The sequence below is a fragment of the Pipra filicauda genome, unplaced genomic scaffold (genome assembly GCF_003945595.2).
Source record: "Pipra filicauda isolate LSUMZ 115617 unplaced genomic scaffold, ASM394559v2 scaffold36_size6622888_pilon, whole genome shotgun sequence".
In the NCBI taxonomy this organism is placed as follows: Eukaryota; Metazoa; Chordata; class Aves; order Passeriformes; family Pipridae; genus Pipra; species Pipra filicauda.
The window spans coordinates 5,411,191-5,437,761 of NW_024104498.1; the positions used below are offsets into that span (position 1 = coordinate 5,411,191).

Genomic DNA, 26,571 nt, shown 5'->3' on the forward strand with positions numbered 1-26,571 from the left:
CAAATTCCTACAGAGCATCCTGTGTCACTGGCTCCTGAGGGGACAGAATGGGGGGTGCTTTGAGACTAGTGCTGCTTGGTTGCCATTTGTTTGAAATTATTTCCCCCTTAACCATGCTGATGGCTCTCCCTTGATTTGCTCATCCACCTTCCAGGAAAACCTTCAGGAGGGGAAGCAGAATTTTCCTGGGGATTGCCTTAATCAACATTAAAGATCAGCTTAGCTCCTTTGATGCTCCCTTTCCCAGTCAGAATATCTTTTTGAATTCTTGAGTTACCTTTTGCCTCACTGACCCTGCTTCCTCACCAAAAAGTCATTTTCTACCGCCCCTGTCATTTTTCAGAAGCCAGGGAGCCCACCTAAGCTGCCTGGTGTACTTTATCACCTGTATCTGAAAAAACATGGCACACCCTAACCCTTTCCAAAGTGGATGCATTAGGATCTGGTGTTGAAGTAGTCACATTCCACAGGCTGCCAAACAATGGATAAGCAAGCAACACAAGCAAAGCCAGCACTACCTCAAAAGGACAGATCACAGAGTCTCTGATTTATGACTTTCTGCCTAGAAGCAACCACCTCCTCCTCACTAACATGCAAAGAGCATCATGAAGGCCTTCCAAATTAGGTCTTCTGGGAATAACACACCTGAGGAAAGCTGAACTCTCATTGAAAGGTAAAGATCAGAGGGATATAGGCACCTCTTAGACCACCAGCTCAATCTGACTTCTCATTTTTTAGTCAAAGATCTAAGACCTGCCTCACCGAAACATCACTCTTGTACCACTGCTATAAGGTCTGCGGTGCTCTCTGCTACCTCTCTTGCCCAGGAGGAAGGAAAAGCAGATCCTTTTAAAGCACACTTCAAACAAAAGCATTTGATGTGAATATAGCAGATTTCCTTTGAAAGAAAGGTGAGTACAAATAAAAGACCTGCCACCTGGTTTGGGATTCCTGCTCTGTTCAGGTTTCACTCAAGCCATGAGCTGCACAGGGCAATGGGGAGTGCTGCATCCCACCTCTCCAGCTAAACAACCTTCCCCACCCAAACCCCATCATAAAACTCTCGGCCACAGACCTCCAAAGAAACAAAAAAATTGCTCTGCAAGAGGGAGTCTAAACTAGACTACACATGAGAGCAGAACAATTGGCTTAAGGCAATGCCTCCTCCCTGTTTGGGAAGGTTTTCTCAGTTCCCAGCGTTGTGCAGCTCTGGCAAAACTACCGCTACCCACTGCTCGCCTCCATCTGTGCCAGAGGTTATTGCCCTGCAGAAGGAAAAGCACATCCAGATTTTAGATCTTTAGCCAAGTCTGACATCGTAGCTTCAAGTCCCGAACAGATGAGTTTGCAAGGATGTACCAGTGGGGAGGAAGGATGCTCTAATACAGATAGTGTGTGGAGGCAGCTGCTGGCAGCTGAGAGCAGCACAAGGGGCAGATGTGGCCCTGAGCCCTCAGCTGAAAGGCTTGTCAGAGCCATCAGACAAAGTTTAACTATTTAGTGCAAGTCCTGCTGGGCACCTCCAGCTTCACACCATTTCTCAAAATCCTTTGCACTGTACCCATCCAACAGCTGAAGTGTTCTCATGCAGGAGGAGGCTGCAAGCCCAGAGCACTTGCTCACCTAGACTGCACCTCCCTCTGCTGAAGGTGATGGCACGAACATCCCTGAACTGAGGTTTTCTTTGGACATTTCACTCTCTCCTCCCATGGTCAGTTTTGAAAGGGGAAAGCAAATCTGGCTAGCAAGCCAGCTTCCTCCTCACTCTGGAGGACACATATATTGGATTCACTTTCCATGTTGGACTGTGGGGAGAGGGAGAGGAAAGGACTGACTGTCTGGACCAACAGCTCACCCAAGAATACAGGAACACCAGCAGCTTCAGTCTTTGGTCCTTAACTTGCTCCCTGGGGCTACTTCTACCACCAATGAGAGGCAGCAGGCACAGAGCAGAGTCTGCAAAGAAGCACTTACCAGTGCTTGAATAAACCCACAAGACACTGACATCCCTGGGCAAGCAGTCCCTTTTTCCCACTTCCATGCTAATGGTGCTGCTGAGACTTCTGCAGTCTCAAAGGCTTCAGGCCTCCATCCAAGAGTACTTTGCATCGTACCACTGCTCCTGGCCAAGTTTCAGGATTTTTGCTCCATGCAGAAATCAAAGGGAAGAACATGAAATGTAACAGTGCAGATAAGTTCCTGAACTCAGTTAGCTCATCTCTTTTGAAGGTAAAAGGATCACAGGTTCCCTTTCAGCCCCCTCCATGCAGTCACAGCTTCATTTTACCATCGGAGACCAGAGACTGACAAATCAATAGAAGAGGGAGGTATGATTAGTCTTCAGAGACTTAAATTGTCTTAAATCCAATGTCACACAGAGAAATAATTCTCTTTTTTTCTGTGGAACCAAAAACTAAGAGGAAAAAACCACACGAAACTACCAAATGCGTTAAATACATAACTTAGAGCATTTTAATAAAAAAAGCAAAATACATTTCATAAGTTTTCGACTGGCACAATGTATAAAAACTTTTAAATAACAACGTTAATATTAGTCACAAAATACAGGGTGCTGTATAAAAATAGCCATATGAACACCGATAAAAGATAATGTAAAACCACTCTGAATAGGCCATGCAAAGACATTCAGCTTTGACCTTTCAATTTCCAAGTGCTTGTTGCATCTGCTACTTTGTTCCTTCTCATTCTGCTTGTGGGGGGGTTTTGTGCTGGCACCTGGGAGCCTCCTCCTCACCTCTCTGCACAAAAAGCCCTGGCAAAGGGTTTCAGAAAGGGCTGGCAAGCTAAGGTGCATCATGTCGGGCATCTTAGTGGCCCAGTTTTCACAGCTTATGTTTTAGAAAGTGCTCAACATCCACATCCTTCTCCATGGACACTTCCCCTTGGTCACTCAAAATCTTCAGCTTTTCAGCCAGAACCCTTCCAAATTGTTCCTGACTCCCAGTGCACCACAGTCCTAAAACTGGGAGCACAAATCCAGACACCCAGCCTGAGGTCACTGCAGGAGGCAGAACGCAACGGCTGCAGCAACGTTTTTGTACAGATGTACCACTGCATTTGGCATTTCTAAATTATTCACACACCAAAATTCACTGAACTCTGTCCATTCACACTAGGAAGCCCAGGCAGGACACATAAAAGGTCACCGAGAAATACAAGTTTACAGAAAGGAAAGTATAACTTAGGATAGCCTTAATATAATAAAACCCCACATGAATATTAAAAAACCCACCTAATAGTAAATGTAAACTGTTACATAAACAGTCTGTTATACTGTGGTTATCAGAATTAAGAATGTAACTGTTTGAAAGGGACATAATGAACATCAAACCCCAGAAAATGAAAAAAAAGATGATATGGAGCACATTTTAGTTAAGAGCAAAGAGATGTCAAATAAAAAACCCACCCCTCCCAGTTTTCACTCCACATGCTGACACACAATCTATCAACAACACAAAAAACTACCCCATCTTCTTCATCTCTAGAAGCCTGAGTAATCCTTGCATCTTTACAGTATCATACTCATGCAATTTAAGCCCAGTAAAGGTAATGCAGACAGAGATCCAGCCGGTCACCACCTTCGTTTCCTGAGTCCACAGAAAGAGAGAGGGGCACTGTTGGTTGAAAACAGTCCCTGCTGCTGACAGGAACAGCAGAACCTTCAGGATGTGCCATCAAGGAGAGCAGCCATTGGCAGGGAGAGGCTTGATGCTCTGCTAGGCAAAGCATTTTATTTCCTGATGTTTTCAAGTTTGCATTTTAAAGTGTGCTCTTCTAAGAAGAAAATGAGGAAAACTTAGTGATTTATCACCTCAGATAATACAGCAGCAAACCCATCTTCTGCAGTTTAAAAAGATCCGTTAAATTATCTTAATGCACTAAATCTGACAGGCAAAAAACATTCCCATAAAAAGCTGTCCCCTTAAAGTTACAAGTCACACCACAAGAGCGAGCTTCTAATCAAAGTGTCAGGAGCGGAGAAGCTTTTACCAGCGCTGAAAATCCGAATAAGAACACAGACTGATCTTGCCATCTGCAGCAGGAGAGGAGTTCAGAAGGCTTTATGAGGAACTGGCTGGAAGTCACTGGTTTTGGTGGCGTGTGCCATTGCCCTGCGCTTGGCGAGGCGGGACTTGGAGGGAGGGGAGAGTTTCATGGAGCACACGGCGTGGGCAACGCCGTCCTGCTCCGCGCTGAGCTCGCTCTCGTGCTGAGACAGCTGGCGGTTCAGGGCTATGGCCTCTGCAGCAAAGAGGGTCAGGTCTTTTGTGCTGCTGTTCCTGCCAAGGGAAAAGGAGGAAGCAGTTACAACAGAGACCCAAGTCACTTCACCTGGTTACCCTCACACCTGAATAGCCGTTTCCCGGCAGGTTTATTTCTCCTATGGAAACATCGAACACAGCAGGCAAAATGACCACTTAATATTTGCATCTATCCTCACTGAGAGGAACAGCAATACAAGACAAACACTCTGGGGTTTTGGAAACAGCCACAGTTCCAGTCCTCCTTCTGCCAAGGACTTCCAATGTAAACCCAGGAAGCCACCTGAGATGTCATGAATTATTTCCACGTGTTATCCAAGGATGGGCTTATGGGGCAATACTGCTGTCGTTCTTCAGAGGACTGCAGGACCACTACACCTGTGGCTTGAGGAAATACATTTCTGATGGGAAGAACCACCTAGAATCACAAATGGCAGACATTGAAATAGAGATGTGTGACTCAGGCTCCCTGGCAAACAGAATCTGCCATCAAATCACTTCAAATGAGGCTTGTCCTGCTCACAGTTATATGGATACTGTGATTACCAAGTACAACAAAAGTCGGATCCGAGTCTGTTTATGACAGTTATTCACCCATCAGAAAGTCTCTTTGGATAACACACGCCTTTATGCCTTTTTCTCCCCCTCCTGGGCAGCAAACTGCCAAAACCATCATTATTTCCTGTCTAAGATTCACACTGCACTGCAGGAATCCCCTCTAATGCTTTCCCCACAAACAAGCAAGATTAGATCATAAAGAAAATTCCGAGCTTCAATATTTCTGATGCTCTTAACAAAATTACTGCTGCACATTTGGGAAGTTCCATTCTCAATCAGGGATGTTAACCCCCAATTTGTCAACTCCTAGCTCTCATCCATTCTTTCAGTAATTATTCCTGACCAAGTTTACAGAAAATGAATCTCACCTTTGAAGAACTTGAGGGGTAGGCAATCCCCTTTCAGGAGCCTGCTAGAAGAAGCAGTTAAGAAAAGTTACTTACATATTAGAAAGCTTTCCCAAGAGAGTGACAAATCAGGTAACTCCCCCAAATCTTTACAACTAACAGATATTGCACGTAAATTAATTCACTGTGGGCTTACAAATCCCTGTTTGTTTAAAAAATGTATTTCATAATCTGTTTCCCCTCACAAGATGATTTCACAGCTTGCAGGTACAAGACTACAGCTTTGGAAGCCCTCCAGAGGGTCTATTCCTTCTTTCCTGAACAGGAAACTGAAGCAAAAGAGGACACTGCTGTTCTTATAAAACTGTATCTACCAGCATTCTGCATTCCTGTATTAAAGAGTAACATAATAATCTGTGTACTGCAGAGCTTGGTATTCACAAGAAATCCATTTAAAATGCACAAAGCAATAATTAAGAAAACCCAAACCAAACACTTAAAGGTTGACAGATTCAACCAAATATTTGCCACATGGAAAGAATAAAGCCGCTGTGTATCATTTAATCAATCAAGATACAAGCACTGAAACACACAATGGATCTATTAGAAGTTCAGAGACAGGGAACAGCTTGTTTGTCACTTTGCAAGAAGAATAACACTTAAAATAAGATGAAGGGGAATACGTACTCCTTGAACCCACGAATGTTGCAAGACTTGAGCAGCACTAAGTCGTTCTTTGGCATCACAAACCAGCAGCTTTGAGATGAGATCTTTGGCCTCAGAGGATATATGCGACCAGTCCTTGTCAGGAAATTCATACTTGCCTTCCTGGATGCTCTCAAAAAGCTTGTTCTAGTGATGGAAAATTTTTTTAATTGAAATACAATGTAACCAGAAGACTCCTCAGATGGAGGGTGCAAACTGAAACCATCGTCTCCTTATGGAAGCAATGGAGAGCGACAGGCAGCTCCACAATGATTCAGAGCATCCTAAGATGGACACAATACATTGTGTGCTGAAAACACCTTCCCCCTCCTGATCTCCCTCATAAGAGGGCAGCTGAAGTACTCAGGTTTTAGAAAGAATAAGTTCAGGCCCTGCATGCTGACTCTCCAGGGGCTCAACCTTCATCTTAGGAATTCCCGTGACTACCATAAACCAGATCAAGGATTACAGAACACAGGGGGATTGCAGGGTGGGGGGAGAGGATGAGGAGAAGCTCTGAGATCTCACAGCAGGAGGAAAGAGAGGCAGTTGCCCGACTTTACTTTGGAAAATGACATCCCTCAGCTTCTATATTACCACCCTCACTTGTCAGTGACAGATCACGCCCCAAATAACTGCCTGGGTCACAGACACAGCTCTCCATTGCTGCCATTATGGCAAGTCTTACATCCTAAGCTCACAGGCAAACTCTGCTCTCCCCACATGCCCAGGACATGCACATTTCACCTGGCAAACTCTGCAGACTTCTCCTCTGTCCCAGCCACAGTCTGTGCCGCAGTTGCCCACAAAAGGGGGGTAACCACTGAGCATGATGTACAGGATCACTCCCAGGCTCCACAGATCACACCGCTTATCATAGAACGTGGCCTCCTCCATGAACACTTCCACCACTTCAGGTGCCATGTATTCTGCAGACCCACACTAGGAAACCGAATTCAAGCAACTTTTCAAAGGGAGGGTCACATCAAAACAAGACTCAGGTTTATCACTCTCTCTTTATTCCAACTGGACTGGTCTAAAAGCAGAATCAGGCATCAGAGACTACTGAAGTTTACTGCTACCTTTCACTGCTGGTCTGATTTTGTTAAGCCAAGTCCCAGCTGATGCATTCCTGCTAAGGAGTTGCCAAGAGCTTTGAAACATTTTGTGAGCACAGGAAAAAATTAACACATTTCAGGTGCAAAGGAGTACAGAGCCCTAACAGAAGGCAAAGGAGTTCCTACTGTTCTTTAGCAGCATCATTAGCCGTTCCATATGACTAGGATCCTCTAATACAAGGTCAAAATATTAATTTACATCTTTCAGGTTTTTAGATCTTCTCCATTACTTATCAGAATTTTCAGAAAGTAAACAAGTGTATCACGGGCAGTGATTTCTGCAAGACTCCTGAACACTGTCAGATTTTTCAGTAATGCTAAAAGCATAGGACTGCATTCTTTCAAACTGAAGTGTATTATAAAGGCACACACTGATTATAGAGCTTGCATTCCCCTTAGCTCATGGGTGTGAGCTACAGAACTCAAACATGGGGAAATGAACACAAAACTAGGGTTCAAACTCTGTCCATAAGCACACAAAAAGTGTGCATGAAAAGCTTCCTCATTTGATTGTGTAAGGGATGAGCAGGACCAACGTGTCCCTTGTTGGCCAACAGGAGAATTAATAAGGTGAACTCCTGTGCTTCTGTATATTTGTTCTATGACTGGGAAAGCAAGACAGTATTTATCACATGTACACACTCACTTGAAATGAACTATCTACCACTGGGTGTAGTGGCAGTAAGCCCTTTGGAAGCTCTCCTCTGGAGGTAAGAAAAATTGGTTTATTGGAGAACAAAAACAAAAAAAGCACAAAGCCACAGTAGGCCTCTCACCGGCGTTGTTAATTCAGGAGTAGTTATTGGAGTACATGCACTGTTCAGCTTCACCCCACTACCAAGATCGAAGTCACATATTTTTACTGGTGATATCTAAAAGACAAAACAATAAGAGGTCAGGAAGACTGTTATTAATGCAATATATATGAATATCCCATGTAGAAAGTGGAAGATCCTAGGACAGAACACAAGTACCTAATGAAACCCAGTCTCTCACAGCTATCTTCCACTCATTCCATTCACCTCCTCTGCCCACACTGCCAGCATCTGATCCTGCTGCATTATTTTTTTATTTGGTTAGGCAAGTGTCAGTACACACCAGGGCACTTTGGGAACTGGTCACATAATGTGACCAGCTGCCCTGCAAATCTTGCTTGTCCATGTGGGCAGTGGCTCAGAACAGATGAGGTGATAGGCTGTAATTGCCATGACCCCTCTAAGGCCAGTTGGCTTTTTATCTCTCAGCCAGATGTTGACATTTTCACAGCTCAAAGAAGAATTTAGTCTCTTTTATGCTTCAGTTCTGTTACATTTAGTTGACGTTCAATAATGAGTTCGAAAGTTTTCAAGAAGAGAAAGACACAAGGACTGTTTTTGGAAACCAAGTTAAAAAAACACAGCAGAAGGTTAAGAGACCAGAGCAGCACCTTTTCTGGAGATTCACACAGGATGTTTTCAGGCTTCAGGTCCCTGTGAGCAATACCTAAACAGAGAGTACAAATGTATATCAGAGAGGATACTCTGCTGCTTTATTTCTCACAACTTCTCTTTATTAGAAGGTGACCTGGGAAGTATTCTAGGTCTGAGCATGCTACACACACCTGCCCTCTTAAATATAATAATTTAATTGTATCTGTTAAAAGTCACTGTTGTATCCTGCTATACCTTTATCATACTTAACTGCACATGAGAGTCTGTCAAGCAAATAAGAACCTGCTAACACTGGAACTTCTTGGCTTAGCCCAAATTAATTATGTTAATTAAAACCAGATTATGAAGATGACTAACCTGTAGGAAAGTTTACTTGTTTACACAGTTTAATCAAAAGATTTTTGTGCCTTTTACATTAAAGTCCTTCTGTCCAGATGGATCAACTGGTGGTTTGCTGAACTCCTACCAGCACAGACAATATTTGAGACATTTTGCCCCACAAAAAAAACAACCTGAGTTCCCAGATGAAAACATCCCTTTGACATACACACTCACTGCTGAAGGAAAAGAAAAATTAAAGGTTCAGTTGGAGATGAAGAAGAAAAGCTAAAAGAAAACAACCAAAGGGCCTCCTCATTCATCTGCTATCAGAATAGGCAAACCTAACAGGGAAGCACAAAGTTATCCGTGTAATTCACATGCAAAGGTGGTTCTGTGTTGTCAAAGCAGTTCTTCAAATGCCTAAACACACAAGTTCTCCATTTAACTGGAAGGTAGAAAATGAGAGGCAAAAAAATCAAATCAAATGAGCAACTTGGCTGTAATTTAACTGCACTCTAGCCTTGATTTAAAAAATTACACTCCAAGCACACCTCATACTACTTCAGAGTACGAGAAAGAAAATCTCATCAAACTCTAGGTAAGGGAGTTCTTAATGTCTTTTCTTGAACACAGTCCACAAGACATGACTTCAAGCATAACAGCACAGCTCCGATCTACAGGAATCGGAGCGTTCCTAATGACGCAGCTCACGTTGCTCCGGCACAGAAGACGGCACAATGAATCCATCAAGATGGCCTGTGCTGACATTTACAGCAACGAGGCTGACAAAACTCCCCAACAGTTGGCTTGGCTTGCCAAAAACATCTTTTTTGTATCATTGTGTGAATTCAAACGTCCGATTATGTAACATTTTATTTCGCTGCTGCACGCAGCGCTGAGAAAACAACTGCCTTCAAACACTCCTCCAGCGGATTATTAGCAATAAAGCACACACGTCCCAAGTGGGTGTAAGGCAGCATTATCATCCAGCTGAGTTTTAAACTACCCCTGGCAAAAGAATTAGTTGTCCTCACTCAAATTTTTTTTTTTTAAAGCATTTAGCTGTAGCACTTCACCATTAAGCTGTGCAATAAAATTGCTTTAATTTCCTGTTTACTTCAGTGTTCTGTGTGCTACTTACTAATTATTTTAATGTCACACGGAAGAACCATAACGAGAACAAGAAAACGGAAGGGGATGTTGCTGTAGCCCATTCTGCAAGCCATGTCCCCTCTGCCCCACTTCACAGCGAACAACAAGAAAGCAGATTGCTGCTCTACAGCCATTTTAATGAATCACTCTTGTCTTGTCTGGGGAAAGGGGAATTAAAACTAAAACCTGAGAGAGAACTACAGAAAGGTATTAGCTGAGTCAATGTTAAACTTCCTTGAACAGGGTACCTGGACTTTCAGCTGTTAAGAAACCCTAACACATCAAATAAGAATTTCTCTATAGGTTCAGCCTAAGTTTGATGTTCCTTCTCTGCCCCATATCTCAAAGTCAAAATCTTCTAAACAGAGGTATTCAAAGAGTACCTTCTCTGAAGATTTAAAGTTGAGTTATCACATAGACAGGCTATGAAGATTACCAAAAATCTTAGTCCAAACTAAGGTTGATTTCACATTCAAACTAACTTCTCCTAACAGTCACAACATTTGACAAGATCCATATTTCTCAGGTTTACCACTTTATTCCCTATGCATTGCTACACTTTTCTTCTAAATGGGTTCAACCTGCTGAGGTACCAGTGCTGTGATTCCAGCTTAGCACATAAGCAGTCCTGTGACGTACAAGCACAGACTGCAACTGAACATTCATGGAACTGGGGCCAGTATTAAATAACTTAGGCTGCAAATGCAGATCTGCTGAGATCTACCTGTCTAATCAGAATGGCAAAATACAGGAGGAGAAAAAAATGTATCAAAACAAATAGCCAATAAACACAGTCTCCAACTACATGCCATTCTACTCAGATGGAGTCACTGTGACATTAACTGAAGCTGCAAGGCCAAATAATCATGACATAGGAAAGGCTTCAAAGGGATCCATCACACCAAACACAAACATATACTCTGGGATGACCATAACACACAGGAATTTTGAAATGAAACAAAAGTACTCTCAAGTAGAAAAAGCAGGAGGAAAACACTTGAACATGAAAAAAACCTTCTACAAACAGAATTGCTTTTAAATCTAAGCAAATTCCAAACGAAACGAGGACAGCTTCAAACAATGGTTCACTGTAGGTCTCTCAATTTAACAGTGGGGGGTCTAAATGTGGAGACCAAAAGCTACTGTAAACAAATGGGTCTTGTAACCAGCAGAAGGTCTGAATAAATACAGCAAAGTATCTCTGTAAACCTGAAAGAGGAGGAAATTAAAAAGAACATTAGCTCCCTTTTGAATAACCTTTACATGGTGGCTTAGGTTACAAGAACAAGCAAACAGACTCAACCCTAATATTAATTCTCCCTGGATGCTGATTTAACTTTTCTTTTTGAAAAGCCTATACCATCCTAACACAGGCAATTACTTAAAATACCACATTATGAAAATAATATTATAGAGTAAAACAGCTTAAGTCATCTGGCATCGCTGCTAGCAAAGGCTGACTACTTACAGATAAATGTGCTTCACAACCTAAGTGTACAATACCAACTAGTAAGGAGGGAGGCAGCCTCCTCTTACCTTTTGTATGAAGAAAATCCAGAGCAGAGGCAATGTCTCTCACCACTTTGCTGGCTTCTCGCTCGTTGAAGTGCTTCCTCTTCTGTATATGGGCCAGGATTGAACCTGTCAGAGCAACAGGTGAATGGGAAAACCTCAGCACGAATCCTGAACTAGTTCCAAGTATCACGGAGCCATAACCTCGTTTCTCATGTTTTGTAACAGCCTTTCGCAGCAGGCAACTTCTGAGGACCAAACAGGGGAATGACTAAGAAGAAAAAGGTCCAACTGGGTAGCTTCAACACTTAAGTGTGCTAGAACACAATTTTGAAACAGTGTGGCTCTCTAGTAGAAGCACAGCATGAGAGGCAATCATTTTTTACTGCCCCAGTACATGACTGGTCTGTTTTCCACACACTGGGACAGTAGAGACTTGCCAATAGTCCTAGTAAAACTCAAACATCAGCTAAGGGGGTACATGAACACTTCAGCAAAACCCAACCTACCCCAGGTCACGGGTGGCCATGCTCAGTCAAACTCTCCTCATTTTGTCACCATTGAAACCCTGCCCTGAAAGTCGAGTATACACGTTTTGTGCCTCAACAGCATCAAACTAAAAAGAGATTCAGCCTTTAAATACACATTAAAATTTCCCACTGACATCAAGGCAAGGCTCACACACTGACTTAAGGGAAAATTTGCCCAAGGATATGAAATCTGACAAAGGACATCTCTAATTGGAACACAGTGAAGGGCTGGTAGCTTGCAGGCAGGGCCCCACTGGTGTCTCTTTAGCAAAGAATAAAGGGAGGTTTGATTCCTTATCTGCCTTAAGTGAATTCATTCAATCTTCTCAAAAGATTAAAAATGTCTTTAAAAAACTGATTATGTGTAGTCCACAGAGATCCAAGACACCTAAATAGCCTTACTACTGCCTTTCATTTTCTTACTGAGAGAGGTATTTTGTAAAAGCAATCAGGCAGAGAAATTCAAGAAGTAACTGCCACTTATTATTAGCCCCAGTACATGAAACATTTTCTCTCTCAGGTGATTTCATTTTTATTCTTGGGTTCTAGATGTGGAAGGAAATATCCCATTGGGTAATTCCTATTCTTATAACATCAATGCTACTGCCACTCCTCCACAGCAAGGATTCAGAAAGGGAAAGACAGTCAAAAAGAAGAGAGATGACTGCTGTGTCAGATGGGTGGAGGAAGGCCCCTTTACATCTGGTTATTAGATTTCAAATATAAAAAGTTTCCCTTGCCAAAAAAACCCACTTTCTTTTTTGCTAAAGATTTCTTGAAGTACAGACTTCAAAGGGTTTTTCCGGTACAGTTGTTCTTTGAACCTTTAGAAAGCAGTAACAGTTTTTCAATGTTTCCATCCCTGTGGAAAAGACCCCACACTTTGCAGGAAACAATCCTGAGCCACCTGAAGTGCTCATTTCACTCAGCAGGTTTATTTCAAATTACCTTTGTGAACAGACCTGATGTCCAAACTCTCTCAGATAAGAATTATATCAATATCAATGGAAACATATTCTACTGACTTTATATTCAGCCCACACAGAGAATTCTCACAAAGAAAGAATAGCAGGGCACTCCTGCCACAGTTGTTCCCACCTCTCCAGTATTCAGAGAAAACATTACATAGCACTTCCCAAAACACATTTTAGAGGGAAAAAAAGGGAGGAAATACTTTAAAGTCATGCAAGTTCAGTATAATCAGCTGGATTTTAACTCTTTCAGTTATAAAATGCTGTCAGACAAGGATATTAAAGGGATTCTGCATATCATAGAGAACTGAACTCAGATAAAAGCGGAGCAGAGCTCCTTCAGTTACCAAAGCTACAGGAAGGCAAAGTTGAAAATGAAAAGCCCAAACTATGCTCTAACACTGTAAGTAACACCAGTCTTACTCTTTTAAAAACAGTTCTCCATCTATGCAGAAAGAATTTGTATTTGTTGCACAGTTTGCTACTGAAAATATCTTCTTGACCAGAGACAATAGATGATGTTCTCAGGACAGAACTGCACTCCTTTAGAAGCTCTGTTTTTCTTTGAAGGGTTGGCCATGCTTAACTCATGGCCTTGCACAGCCATGCAATTAGTGGGTACTGTAATTATACTCAATGCAGACAAATGTGAGAAAGTCCATGAAGTGCTTGATGCAGGTTTCTCATTCCCCAGGTGAGTGTTAAGTGCTGGAGCTCAGTGACTGCTCTTGCTCAGGTGATGGGCCCTCAAACACCCACAAGCACAATTACAGCAACCCCAGGGAGGAGCAAGATGATTTTCCTAACAGTGCTCCACGAGTTTCAGCAAAAGGAGTCAATTCTACATCAAGGGAAAATGTTACTGGAGTATATAAATGCTGTACTAGGATCATGCATAATACCTGACATACTGTGTGTCTCCCCTTGCCTGAAGGGTCTGTGACCTACTAACCATATTTCAAACTTTCCACTTTACCAGAGCTGACATTTCCATCACTTAACTACAGAAAGGGATTGCAAATGCATGACCAGACCCATCAATATTCAAGAGTAACCACACTTTGAGCTTCGTATAATATTTCCTCTACTTCTTGTCTTCAAATCCTCAAGGATTTTAAAAAAGCTCTTTACTTGCTACTCTAAAACACTGAGACAAACAGGACTAAAATGACTCAATGAACAAAAGCACAGTACCTCCTCGCAGCTTCTCAAAGACAAGGTAATATCTTGTGTCATCTTCAAAAAATTCTATTAACTCCAAAATGTTCCTTGAAAAAAAAAAGAAACAACAACAAAAAAAAAAGGGAAATAGAAGAAACAAGCAGTGAGTGTACACACAGAAATAAAGAGTTTCAGCATGGATAATTAGGAAGTGCCAGAAGTAATCAAAAATAAAAGTTCTAGTTAAACAAGTTGCTTTGGTTGCCCATGGCATTAAAACTACATTTCCAACTCACACTGAAATTTAAGTGCAGGAAACAGGTCAAACACCAAAATCAGACAGGATTGTGAGATTCTGCTGCTGCTCAATTGACAGGAAGATAACTGGTAATAGGTTGTATTTAATAATTTAAAACATTGCATTTGTGCCAAAGGCAGTAATAAAAAAAATAAAAATTAAATTGGCATTCTTTCTCTCTGGAAATCACAAAGCAAAACACACAGGGCTCAAAGGAGACAGGCATCTGCCAACAGGTTATTAAATCCAGCACCTTAGTTGCCATTTTTAGACTAACTCCTGTTCAGCCCACGTAAAGTCTTTGCAGCACAAACATCCCATGTTTCCTTGAGAATGTCAAACGTGTAAGTCAGAATTTTCTACACTTAATAGTACATACAAACCCCAAATTCTGCATGTGTTTTACATGAGCTTTACATCAGTTATGTAGTGGATAACCATATGCTCTTAACCTCACAAGAGAACAGACATAATCTGCTCCTCTACAGCACAACGAAAACCCATGAGTTTGGTAAACAAGTTTGGTTTTAAATTATTTCTGTATGTTATGTTATGAATTTGTCAAAAAAGGCTCAATTAAGCTGCACAATTGTAATACAGATAACAGCTGTTGTATACATTCTAGATTAACAGCCACACCTAAAAGTATCTTCAGAATTGGCTTAAACTCATCACAGAGCTCTCAGAGCACGCTGCCAGTGCCTGCACAGTTTTACCCACTCCTCAGACACGAGCAGCAGCTTTAAAGTTGCTTCATCCTGTGGCTACACGAAGTCAGCACACATCAAAATGAGAACCAAATTAGCTTTTGGCTGATCTAAGAGTTCCAGTGCAAAAGCAGAAAGGCTGACACAGAGAGAAGGATGAGCCACACATTAGGGAAAGGTATGGCAAGACCTCCTTTCAAAAGCAGCTGCTATCAGGTCAGCTTTTGCTGATGGTGAAATCGCAGGGGAGAGAGTCAAAATGTTAATTCCTCATTTGGACAAATGCCATTCATCACTGAGACACATCCAGGCTATGCTGACCTGGGTGCTAATTGAGTTATACAAATTTTAATCTGTAAATAGTTGCCCTAAATTCCACAGGTAAAAGAAGGGAAAATTCTTATTTTGAATAGGTCGAGTCTAAATTTCAATCGTTTTTAAGGAGACCACTGCAAAGGTTCTAACCATGCCACACATAAGAGGCTTAAAAATTAGAAAAAAATAATTAAGATACTTTAAATAAACAAAGACAAAACTACACTTACTTGTTACCCTGACACTGGTACAGCGTTTCTATTTCACGAAAAACCCGACTCCGACTATGCCCAGCATTTTTTTCAATGATCTGTGAAAAGAGTTAAGAACTCATATTTGAAAAATGACTGCAGGAACTATGCATGTATGCTCCAAGGTTTGAATCTCAGGCATGCCCACCAGAGATAAAAAGTCCACCTTTGTTCATTTAATTTCTCAACTGGTGTTTATTTACAGAGCAGGGTAGAGTCAGCAGAGCTCTGGAAGGCATTCGAAGGACAAGAGAAATCAGGACAGGAAGAGAAGAAAGGAACTAAATTCACATGTTACACAGCCACTGACCAGTTACCACAAGCTTTTTCTTGCATCATTTTAACTCTGCAATGTGCAGAACAGGATATCCTTTTGAGTTCTAATAAAAATAGATTTGAGTCACATCAGACACTGAACAGCCAGAAAAGAAGAGATTTGTCATTATAAGCATTTAAGCAAAAGGTACCAAAATCACTACAAAACGAGAGTTTGGTTCATAGTGCAAACTTATGGAGACCCAATAATAGAGCTAAATGTATTAAAGAAAACATACATTCAATCTCAGAGCCCTTCAGAAGTCACCTTCCTTCACACAGTCCTCAGGTTGAAAGGGGACAAGAACGAGGGCTTTCCACAGAGGCCAAGACCGAATGATTGCTACGTAAACTGAAAGCTCATGACATTACCACAAGTATCACCACCATCTACATCCAGTATCAGTGTCTTATTTTTACACCCTGACTTCTCTGGTGCAGAACAGGCAACCATTCACTGATACTTCACATGGGACTTGGTATGTGATCACATCAAATTCAGAATGCAGTGGTTTGTTTATTTCAGATTTGCAACTTCAACAATTTTGTGAAGTACAGACAAAATTATAGCATCTATAGAACCATACTTTTAAAGGCAATTAAAATGTTGTGCCTATGGTTCTTGAATAATATTGAACATAAAGCTTCCCTACTGCTATTATTTGTGTTTGTAATTAAATGGGGGACTCAGGATAACCACAAATCTGTAAGTGAGCCCCAACACTTAACATAATGATATTACAGAAGGCTCACCTCTATCTAAAATTAAGAGGCAGCTTTACATGAAGTAGTGGCAGTAACTGATGCTCTCTAAACTCAGAGCAGCACCAAAAAGCTTGCATTATTTGGTAGGCCATGCTGTACAATGACTCACCCTCTTCTTTCATAAGAAGAGATAAAGGTGGGACTAAAACCAAAGGAAAAAGGAAAGCTTGCCCTGAGATCACACATCACACAGTGATTTACTGTTTGTGACTTCTGTCTGCAGCTGTACAACAGTTCACTCTGGAGGCACAACACTTAAGATGACAGGTTATCTCAACAGTTATAAAAACAGGCTCATTTCAAGCATTAAAAATTTCCTAAAAGGTTTTGCTATTACCCACTCTGTTACAGGTTTTCACTGAGATACGAGGAGGGAGAAGACATGTTACAGACAGAAGTGATGCTGCTTTTACTCTATACTTACTTTCACTGCATATTCCTTCCCAGTTTGGAGGCTGACAGCACCCTGAACTTTAGCATATGCTCCCTCACCAAGCAGTTCAGCAGTCAGCTTGTACAAGTCTGCCAAAGAAAGCCAGCAGAAAGGACACATTTCAGGGAATAATGTCAAGACAAGCTATTTATCTGATAAGCATCCTTCAGATTTATGCAGTATTAAAGTAGGTATGCCAGTCCTAACTAGGCTTAATTTTTCACTTCCCTCTCTCAAATTCCAGAAAAATTACAATTAAACTTCATTCCAGCATCAAAATTGCAAGTCTGTTCATACAAGAAATGTTTAATATCTCAGCAATTGCTAGGACCTCAGCCAACTTCCCTGTCTTTATGTAAAACTCAGAAGCAATTTTTTTCAGGTGGAAAACATTTCATTCCTTGATCAGAAACATGCCTATCATACAAAATCTATTTGCAGAGATAGTGTTTTAAGTATAACTTAAATTTGAACATTTAAACCTAGAAGAATTTAAGGTTTAAACCTAGAAGGCTGCTACCAGCTTTATTTGCAATGTACCTGACAATGCTGCTTGCCCAGCAAGAAGTTTTATACTGATCAGTTTTGTCTAACTGAACTATATTTTACTTACAATGCATCACATTATTTGTGCTCACAACAATTCAATCATTTTGACATCAGCACTGTTCCTACCCATAAAACCCCACACAAACAAACAAAAAAAACCCCAACAAACAAAACCACCCAAACCCGCATCAAAACAGATTATGAACAGGACTCAGATTTCACCACTAAGAGGGGAGGGGGAAAAAAAAAAAAACAAACAAAAAACTGAAGGCCAGAAGATGGGGGATAAGGAAAAACAGAAGTGTCAGCTCATAATGTTTGCCAAAAAGCAATGTTTAGCTAACAAAACTGAGAAAAATAGCAGAGGCAAAGCAGACCACTACAATTTAAAGCTTATAAATTGCCACCAACCTTCAAACTTCCCAGGGACGTGATCTGTGGCTCTGGTTCTTTTTTTCTTTTTCCTTTTCCCACTGTCTGCTATGGGGACAGGCTGACTGCTGACCATCTCTGGCAGAACATAGAGGTGACTTTAACAATCTATTACTTTAGGAGAAAAAGCACATGCTCTCGTGTGTTTATTTTCTTATCTATCCAAAAGTTTCTCTGCTTGTCTTCATCACAGGCTGACACCTCCCCTCTAAATATCAGAGGAAACCTAAAAAGACAATTTGGGTGCTAATTAATAGTTCTGGGGAGGTTTGACGAACTAATGTAAAAACAGGAGGAAACAACAATGCATCTATACTGAAACCTCCTCTCCCAGCACAGTAAGACAAAGCACAGGAATAATCTCATCAACAACCACCACGAACTACCCACAACAGAACACATGCCCTGATACCAGACAGGATTTACAGCCCTCCCAAGGGCATTGGTCTCTGAGCTATTTTACGCTTTCACAAATACATTTTTTTTCTAATCAGCTTAAGAAAACGAGCCTTCAAAACAGCAGGAAGGTGTGGGGAGGTTTCAAACCACACAGAGAAAACACAACCACAGGAGTTAACAGGTCAGAGGAGCAATCTAGGTCAGTTCATGCTGCCAAATGGCCAGAAAGAAAACCATTTCTCACAGAACCATAATGTGCATTTCTAAACCACAGATCAGTGGATAATTTACACTCCAAAGCAAGCAGTGTTTATGGCATCTAGATAATTTTTTTCCCCCTACATTACTAGCTGCAGATACTACAAGAGCTTAGTCAGAGATAACAATTCACTGATGGAAGATAATAAAGCAAAAAAAAAAAACCACCCTCATATTGTTATTGAAGGCCTAAATAAAAACATTGCCATACATTTTGTACAGGTAACCAATCTCCAGAAAGGCTAAATGATTCCACACTACTCTCACACGAACACTTCACCACACCAGTCACATCCTGCCAAGTTGGCCCTAACAGTTTAAAATCTCAGCTCTAAATCTTCAAGGCAGCAGCAAAGTGCTGCTAAGACATTTCACAGCCAGGAGGATTTCTGAGTGAATTCAGTATTAAAGATCTCATACTACAGAAAAAACTAAAACCATAGAAACAGTGTAATTATGAGAACACTGGTAATGAAAGAAGAGCAAGCCCTAAAAACAAGAATGACAAAAACACTTCATCAATTCTCTTTTAAGAGACTGTGAACAGCAGGTTTTCCACCTTTCACTGTTTCTAAAGTGCTCTAAGTAAAACAGTAAAACACAGGAGAAGCTTCTTGGCAGAAAACATTACACAACAATCTACCAATCCATGAAATACTTTTACTTGACTCCGTTGCATTTTTCTTGTCAATATCTGTCAGAAACAGCTACTGTGAGTGTCACTTGGAACTCACATGCCTGAAAACTGAAGACAAACGTATTTTGAAAGTCCTTTCCCCTTGACAATAGTAAACCCTCATTTTCAAGTCTTAGGCAGAATGTGTTCAGAAATCACCATGATGGATGTCATATGTGACTTCTTAAACACAGTAATACAAAAGCACGTTTTACCAACTTCTGAAGAAATAGCTTCTTTTGAACTCAAACTGACACACCTATAGCTTCAAATTTTAACACAAAAAGAAGGCTAGCATTACAGAGCTCTCCTCTTTTTCAGTTCAGCCTGCTTTAGAAGTTATTCAGAACTGGGATTGAAATGACACATGAAGCTGCTCAGAGATAGGGCTGTTCTGCTTGAAGGAGCTGATGGATTTCCACAAGGTGTCAAACAAGTCATTTTAATGACCTGACTTTCTCCAAGTCACACCTTGACAGGTTCTATTCTATTTCAAGTATCACGGTTTCAGAGCTTGTAACAGACTAAAAATTAGCAAAAAACCAGCATGTGAATCCTGTGTCTTAGAACAGCTGACATATTTTTTCACAATTGACTCCTGCATTCTGCCAGTTGGCTATGATATTTACAGTCAGCTGTATAATAGCTCACTACATTATTTCAATTCTCTTTAGTCTGACTCAATTCCTGAATTACAGAGAACTGCTTCCCTGAAACCAGGAAGTTTACTACTCTTGTATACAGAAACCAAATTACTGAAAAGTTAATATTTTTAACCTACAGTCTTGGCCAAATTTGCTATCTGACTAGAGATATGAAATGTTTGCTGTATTACATTCTTATTGTTCTGGTCTGCTACTTCACATCACTGTGTAGTTCACTTCTGTCAACACAGCTTTTCCTTTAAAGGTATCACAGCTTCCCTCTCATTACTCACTTTATTACAATGAACCAGTACTTAAGCAACAGTTGGTAGTACAAGAAAATGTCCTCAGCACAGCCAAACTCTTTAGAGAGATTTTTTAAGCTTTCAAAGAAATGCTTTTTTTTTCCGTGACTGTATAACCAAAGAGCTTCTGGTGACACTGAAAGACAGTGTGCCCCAACCATCCAAGCAATGCTGAGGTGCTTTGCACACTGCAGGAGTACTGCTGGTGACAAGGACACTGTGGGCTCTGAAGCAGCTCACCCTGCCAGACAGAGAGCTCAGAGACTGGATGAACTGCTCTGGAGGGAAATGGCCCATGGGCACGAGAGGTCCGAGATGAATGTCTAACTGTTGTCACTTTACAAGCACTGAACACCTGCTTCCACCAAAACCAACTTGCCCACCCACTTTAAAATCCACTGTGGATGAGTTGCGGGGAGGTAGGAGGAGAACACTACTTGGTGTTCAGAGAAAACTATCAAAATCTTTGATAAAAAGCATTTCTTACATCCCTCTTGACCATAGCCATCAGACTGTTCTCCAAGAACTGACTGGCTGACTTGCAGTCTGACAAGAGCTGAAGAAAAAGGGAACTGTTCAAATTCTGATCTGTTCTTCTCCAGTCAGTTTAGGATTATTGCTCACAGTGTAACACAACCCAGTAAAATCCACACTGTAAGCAAAAAGAGAATAAGCTTCTGTCTTAGCTGCAGTTTTGTTGAAGGCCTGAATTTTATTATCATCATTGTAATTCACTGTTGAGGCAATATTTAACATACACATTATTCAGAGGCTGTGTGGGAAGGCAGTTACTGCCTTTCCCTTTTGCTGGAAAGAAGACCTGCAAACAAAGCCATAAGAAGAAAAGGAACAATTACCACACGTTTCTGTTCATCCAGACCTCAAATTATCTTTCATCTTGCTTCCTAGCGCTCCAGATACACACATGCCAAAATCCACTACCCAGTGGATTTTGTAACTAACTCCCCTCTCACTCTAACCTGCTTCCTAAAGGAAGCAAAAGTATATTTGGAAAACAAGCACACACGTACAGGAAGCACTTGGAGAACACAGTACAGGTGCCTTTTTCTATTAAGATGATACCTTGCTTGTGTGTCTGAATTCAATGGAAGAAAGCAGTTTAAGCAGAGTCTGGGTATTACCACCCGCTTCAAAACTGGGTCTTGCCTGAGCCAGGTTGTTCTGCACCTGAAAAGAAACACAACCACACATTCAGAAATCACATAAACATCATTATACACGCTCAGGTCTCAAGATAATGGCAAGGACCTGTTGTGCTGGGCTTCACATGAGCACACAGCAGGGGCACACCCCTGCATTAAAGACCTTACAACTTTAAAGTATAGTGTTATTTCCAGCACTCCCCTAATTTCAACTGTCTTGCAAAAGCAGTGAAGGGATTTACTGTGTTCACTAGTTCCTGTTGTTATACCATTGGAGAACCACAATGAGCTTAGATATAAGTTACAGAATTACTCTTAATGGACAAGAATTATCATACTCCTAACCCAGATCAACACTCTGCCAAGACAGAGCACAATGACTGCAGCCATAAAGGCATCAAGTGAAAGCATATCTTGAAATTGGTCTTAAAGGCATCCAAACAGGGTCCAACAGACTAGGAGCATGAGAAAGTATTTTCCACAGCTGAAATCAAACCCCTTGATACCATACACATGATCCTCACATTTCAAATGTAAAAATGCCTGCTCAGAACTCAAAAAAGTTAAGCCACTTTAAAGTTTCAGACATCCAGAGTTTGGGACAAAGAAGTAAAATGGAAATAGACTTCAGTCTAATTTTCCTCCCAACTCAGTGTCTTGCATTGTTCTTGGACCCTCCCTTCTCCATCAACACTTTGATTTCTGTAGATGTGGCTCATAATGAAACAGAACTCACTCATATTACAAAAACTGGCCAGTTGCAGGAAGCTCAGAACAACCCAAGCTACCTTTACTAAGTAACTACATAGAGATTGATTGTGCTTGTAAAAGTTACACATCAGGAGAGATACAATTTGAAGAGGACGAATGCCCAATTCTTTATGACAGTCCTGTGTCAAATCAAGAGACAGATTTTATACTTATTGTGTATTGCATTAAGTATATTGATTTCAAATGTAAGAAGTGAGTACCCTTACTTCACCTTTGCACTGCTTTGCCACAATTCATCCTTAGCTGTCAGAGTCACCTTCTCATCCCACCTAAATTAAAACTTTTAGTTTCATTTAATCTGAATTCTCCATGAAGGGAGAGGAGCTTAAAACCATTCCAACATCTTCTCAGTAATATACAGGAGCATCAGCATTTTAAAATGAACACCTGAAATTCTTCTCCATGATTACTACTAGGGAAGCAGGGAGAACATTAATGGAGAGGAGAGCACACAGCACTCCCTTCCCTCTCCTGTAGGAGAAAACAGCATATTTTAACACACATGCTGTGCACGTGAGATCTTCTCCTGAAGCCTGCCTATATTTCCCCAGGCACACATGCCTTTCTTTAAAATCATTAGCTATCATTCAAAAAGAACTGTTATCATCTCCACTTAAAGACAAGGGCAAACAAGGGTAACAAATTAGAACTGAAGGTGGCTTAAAATCACCCTGTGATCTTTTTAATTTCTTGTTCAAGGACAACACGCCTCCAAGACTGCCACATGGATGAGAGGGTATAACAGGGTGTATTTCACAGGGCTATCAAACAAATGAGGGGTGAGCCTTGTCAGGAACAACATGGAATAACAACTGATTATTGCATGAAAACCCATCTTCTCTCCTTCCACAGCCAGTAGAGTGAAACAGGATATTTAATGCTACTGACCACTGGCAGACAGTTCATAGTTAAGAGTTTCCAGCACAGTGCAGCAGGAACTTGGCAGCAAAATTATTTTAAACTCCATCACACATATTCCAAAGGAGAAAACTTCTTGCAATAGTAGTTTGACTGAAGTACTTAAAGCTTCACCAACTCCTAGAGCACTTTTAAATTCAGGAGATACACAATTTAAGTTCTGAGAGCCACTTACTAAACAGCAAGCTGCTTACTCTTTTCTATGTCTAACAACAATAACTCTTAGAAGACTGTCTCTCAATTAGCTCCTCTAACCCCACACAGCTTCCTTGCTGGTCTAAACCAAAGAGAAAAACTTCTCAGAAGACAACTTTTAATTTCATGCAGATGCAAGATAAGCATTTCCTGCTCTTGCTCCACACCCCATAAACGATCCCTCAGATAATCACATTTGTCACTGGGAAAAAAGCTACACAACATACACCCATATTAGCAAGCAGCCTTGTTTAGAGAAGTTAATCTAACTAAAGCGTTTGTGAAGTTTAAAGCAAGACTGATTTTTCTTCGTTTTCCCTTCCTCTGTACTTTCAACTCTAAAATTAATAGCCATTAAACTCCACTGCATTGTCTCATTTGATGTCACATAAAATTTATACCAGTGTTTTAACATTTGTTACCAGGAAGGTACTGAAAGGTGAGAGAAAATTCCTCACAGCTGTAAACACCTTTTTGAAAGCATTAGGGACTACAGATAGAGCATTCATACCATGAAATAACGTCACAGAATCATTTTGGTTGGAAAAGACCTTTAAGATCACCGTCAAGAAACTTTCAAGTGTCAAGGGCACCCGAATCAATTACCTGGGAGGCTGCCAATACCAAAAACCAAATACCTTTAGCAACAGAAGAGGTTCAGCTCTGCAAGTGTGTTTTGCCTTCCTTCCATCCAGCACCGGGAAGGCATGAAGAGGAGCTCTGTTTTGGGTAGGAAAACAACAACAAAAAAAGTTATCAGAATATACACCAGCCTTTCTGAGCTCATTGTGAGACATAAAATTGCGCACGGTAAGGAGGCTTTTAGAAGCCGTAGGCTCGTAAAGGGGAAAACAAAAAACAAAACCAAAAAGAGAAACAAAACAAAACAAAACAAAAAATCACAACAAACAACCCCAGTGGGTTATTTGTAAACAAACCCGACACCTCACAAACGAGTGCCAGCAGCGGCGGGGTTTTGGCTGTCGCGGGCACCGCCGATGCCAGCAGGGCTGTCCCAGCAGGGCTGTCCCTGCCTCAGAAGGTCACCCTGCCCAGGCTACCACACACCGCGAACTGCACCCCACGCAGACCTTCCCTGTTCCCCGGGGGCTCACGCGTCTCGCTGTTTTACTACAGGATGAAAAACACACGAACCAAAAAGACTTCTCGGGGCGGTCACATCCAGGAGCGCGTCCATGCACCTCTGCCCGCTCCTTTCCCTCTCCAGCGGACAGCAGCCGCCGCAGGAGCGCACAGACTCACCGCTCTTTATTAAAAAACGCACCTGCGTGCGAAACGCGGCAGTTTAAACCTCCGGGGAATAACTAAATAACCCTCGGGGAGAGCCCTCAGACCCGAAGCCGCCAGCCGGAGGTGGGGGGTGCTGAGGTATTTCACCGCCCTCCAGCCGCCCCTACACCGGCACTGCCCTGGCAGCCTGGGCGCTGACCCCTCCGCACGGCCGGGCGAGCCCGGCGGCTCCTGCGGGCACAGAGCGCTCCGCTCGCTCGCTCCCACCCCTGCCCTGCCCTCACCTCCGCGGCGACCGCCGGCTCCCTCGGCGGGGCGGCGCCGCTCGCCCCCGCCCGGAGCGCGCGTGTGCTCGTGTGGGGAGCGGCGGGAGCGCGCGTGCGCGCGGCACCGCCACCCCCGCCCCGCCCCGGGAGCGCGCCCGGCGCCCGGCGCGCTGCCTGCTGTGCGCGTGCGCGCGGGGCGGGGCCGCGCCTCCTCTGCGGGGGCGTTGGTGGGCGGGGCACCGGGGGCGGGGCGGGGCACCGGGGGCGGGGCGGGGCACCGGGGGCGGGGCGGGGCACCGGGGGCGGGGCGGGGCACCGGGGGCGGGGCGGCTCCGGCGGGTTGGGGTCTCCTCCTTCTTGGGATCGTGGCGTCGGTTTGGTTGGAAAAGACCTCTTCAGGTCATCGAGTCCAGCCTACGACCGATGCCACCGTGCCAACCAGTCCAGCCTCTCCTTAAACACCTCCAGGGACGGTGACTCCACTAATCAGCCCTTCTGTGAAGAAGTTCCTCCCAATGTTCAACCTACACCTACCCTGGGGCAGCCTAAGACTATGTCCCTTTGTCCTGCCACTGGTTGCTTGGAGAAGAGACCAACCCTCACCTGGCTGCAACCTCCTTTCAGGGAGTTGTAGAGAGAAATAAGATCTCCCCTGGCTCAAACAGCTACATAAGAGAGGCAGCAGCGTAAAAGCAACACGGCAAAGACAAACATTCTACTCAAATGCTTTAAAAAATATTTTAAAATAATTACTACTGAATCAGGCTTTTAATTTTGCCAGGTTTATCCCTTTTTAGATTGGTTGTATTGCCTGCCAATATATGTCTGGAAAAACCATCAGGTTCTCTTCCACTCAGAGACACAAGGCACCTGCTCTGCACATGAGCTCCAAGAAAAAAAGGGCTCACTAATAGCAGAAACCTTGCTTTGGAGTTTGCAGATGAGCCCTTCTTTCAGTTTTACAAAGAGAAGCTCTGATCCACTTCTCAGGTGTTAAAAAGGCTCAAGAAGAGGCAGTTGTCAGTAGTATTTCCCACCATAAAGCTGAGCAGGAAGGTGGATTCATTTGTGCAGAAGATGGCAAGAAATAGCTCTTTTCCATATCAACTCAGATTGACATTTTATAAGGTTATTCTCAGTTTGGGTGGCATTTCAGTTCTCTGCTCATTTTAGTAGAATAAATGAAAATATGTAAACTTGGTAAATTTACACTTCGTATTAAAAAAGAAAAAATGAGCAGATTGAAATCAAGTCCAAGAAGAACTCCTGTGAGACACTACTCCCTACCTTGTTTGTGATATAGTATCTTTTCCATAAGGATTTTGAACGTCCATGGAGATACTAGCTTTGCTGGGAAGGGGGACAGACATGTTGATGCCTAGAGACTGCAAGCATTGCTACACTGTGTGGCAACGTGGGAAACTTTGAAACAGAACCTGAATATGCCTGTAAAAAGATCAAAGTAAATTGCAAGTTACCAAGTTACCAAGACTTCAAAAGTCATATATAGATGCTCTAACTCATTTTAGTTTGCATTTGCGAAGATCTGGGAATTTGCACACAGCGTTAACC

The 26,571-nt window shown here is 42.2% G+C and overlaps 1 protein-coding gene across 5 annotated transcripts; it reads right to left on the bottom strand.

Annotated features, from left to right (window-relative positions):
- Positions 1 to 2,445: 2,445 nt before the first annotated feature.
- MKNK1 (MAPK interacting serine/threonine kinase 1) lies at positions 2,446 to 25,094 on the bottom strand. 5 transcript variants are annotated; one of them, XM_027747188.2, is made up of 14 exons: positions 25,018 to 25,094; positions 24,121 to 24,202; positions 21,519 to 21,623; positions 18,133 to 18,231; positions 17,164 to 17,261; positions 15,639 to 15,718; positions 14,122 to 14,195; positions 11,451 to 11,555; positions 8,438 to 8,493; positions 7,788 to 7,883; positions 6,641 to 6,835; positions 5,876 to 6,040; positions 5,210 to 5,253; positions 2,446 to 4,301 (listed from the first exon to the last, which is right to left on the bottom strand). In XM_027747188.2, exons 4-14 carry the CDS (start codon positions 18,227 to 18,229, stop codon positions 4,073 to 4,075), a joined length of 1,239 nt encoding a protein of 412 aa, XP_027602989.1. In that variant the 5' UTR covers positions 18,230 to 18,231; positions 21,519 to 21,623; positions 24,121 to 24,202; positions 25,018 to 25,094; the 3' UTR covers positions 2,446 to 4,072. The 5 variants fall into 5 exon arrangements, with proteins under 5 accessions (XP_027602989.1, XP_039240654.1, XP_027602990.1 ...); XM_039384720.1 differs by having other exon boundaries at positions 5,210 to 5,250; positions 18,133 to 18,379; XM_027747189.2 differs by having other exon boundaries at positions 18,133 to 18,379.
- Positions 25,095 to 26,571: the final 1,477 nt, after the last annotated feature.

Bases quoted from the DNA above. Each gene is read 5' to 3' on its own strand.
- MKNK1 (XM_027747188.2), bottom strand. From the start codon at position 18,229: ATGGTCAGCAGTCAGCCTGTCCCCATAGCAGACAGTGGGAAAAGGAAA. The intron at 14,196-15,638 runs GTAAGTGTAGTT...TTTTTTTTCAAG, and splicing joins TACCAGTGTCAGGGTAACAA to GAACATTTTGGAGTTAATAG. The intron at 6,836-7,787 runs GTGAGAGGCCTA...TCGGTTTCCTAG, and splicing joins CTCCTGAATTAACAACGCCG to TGTGGGTCTGCAGAATACAT.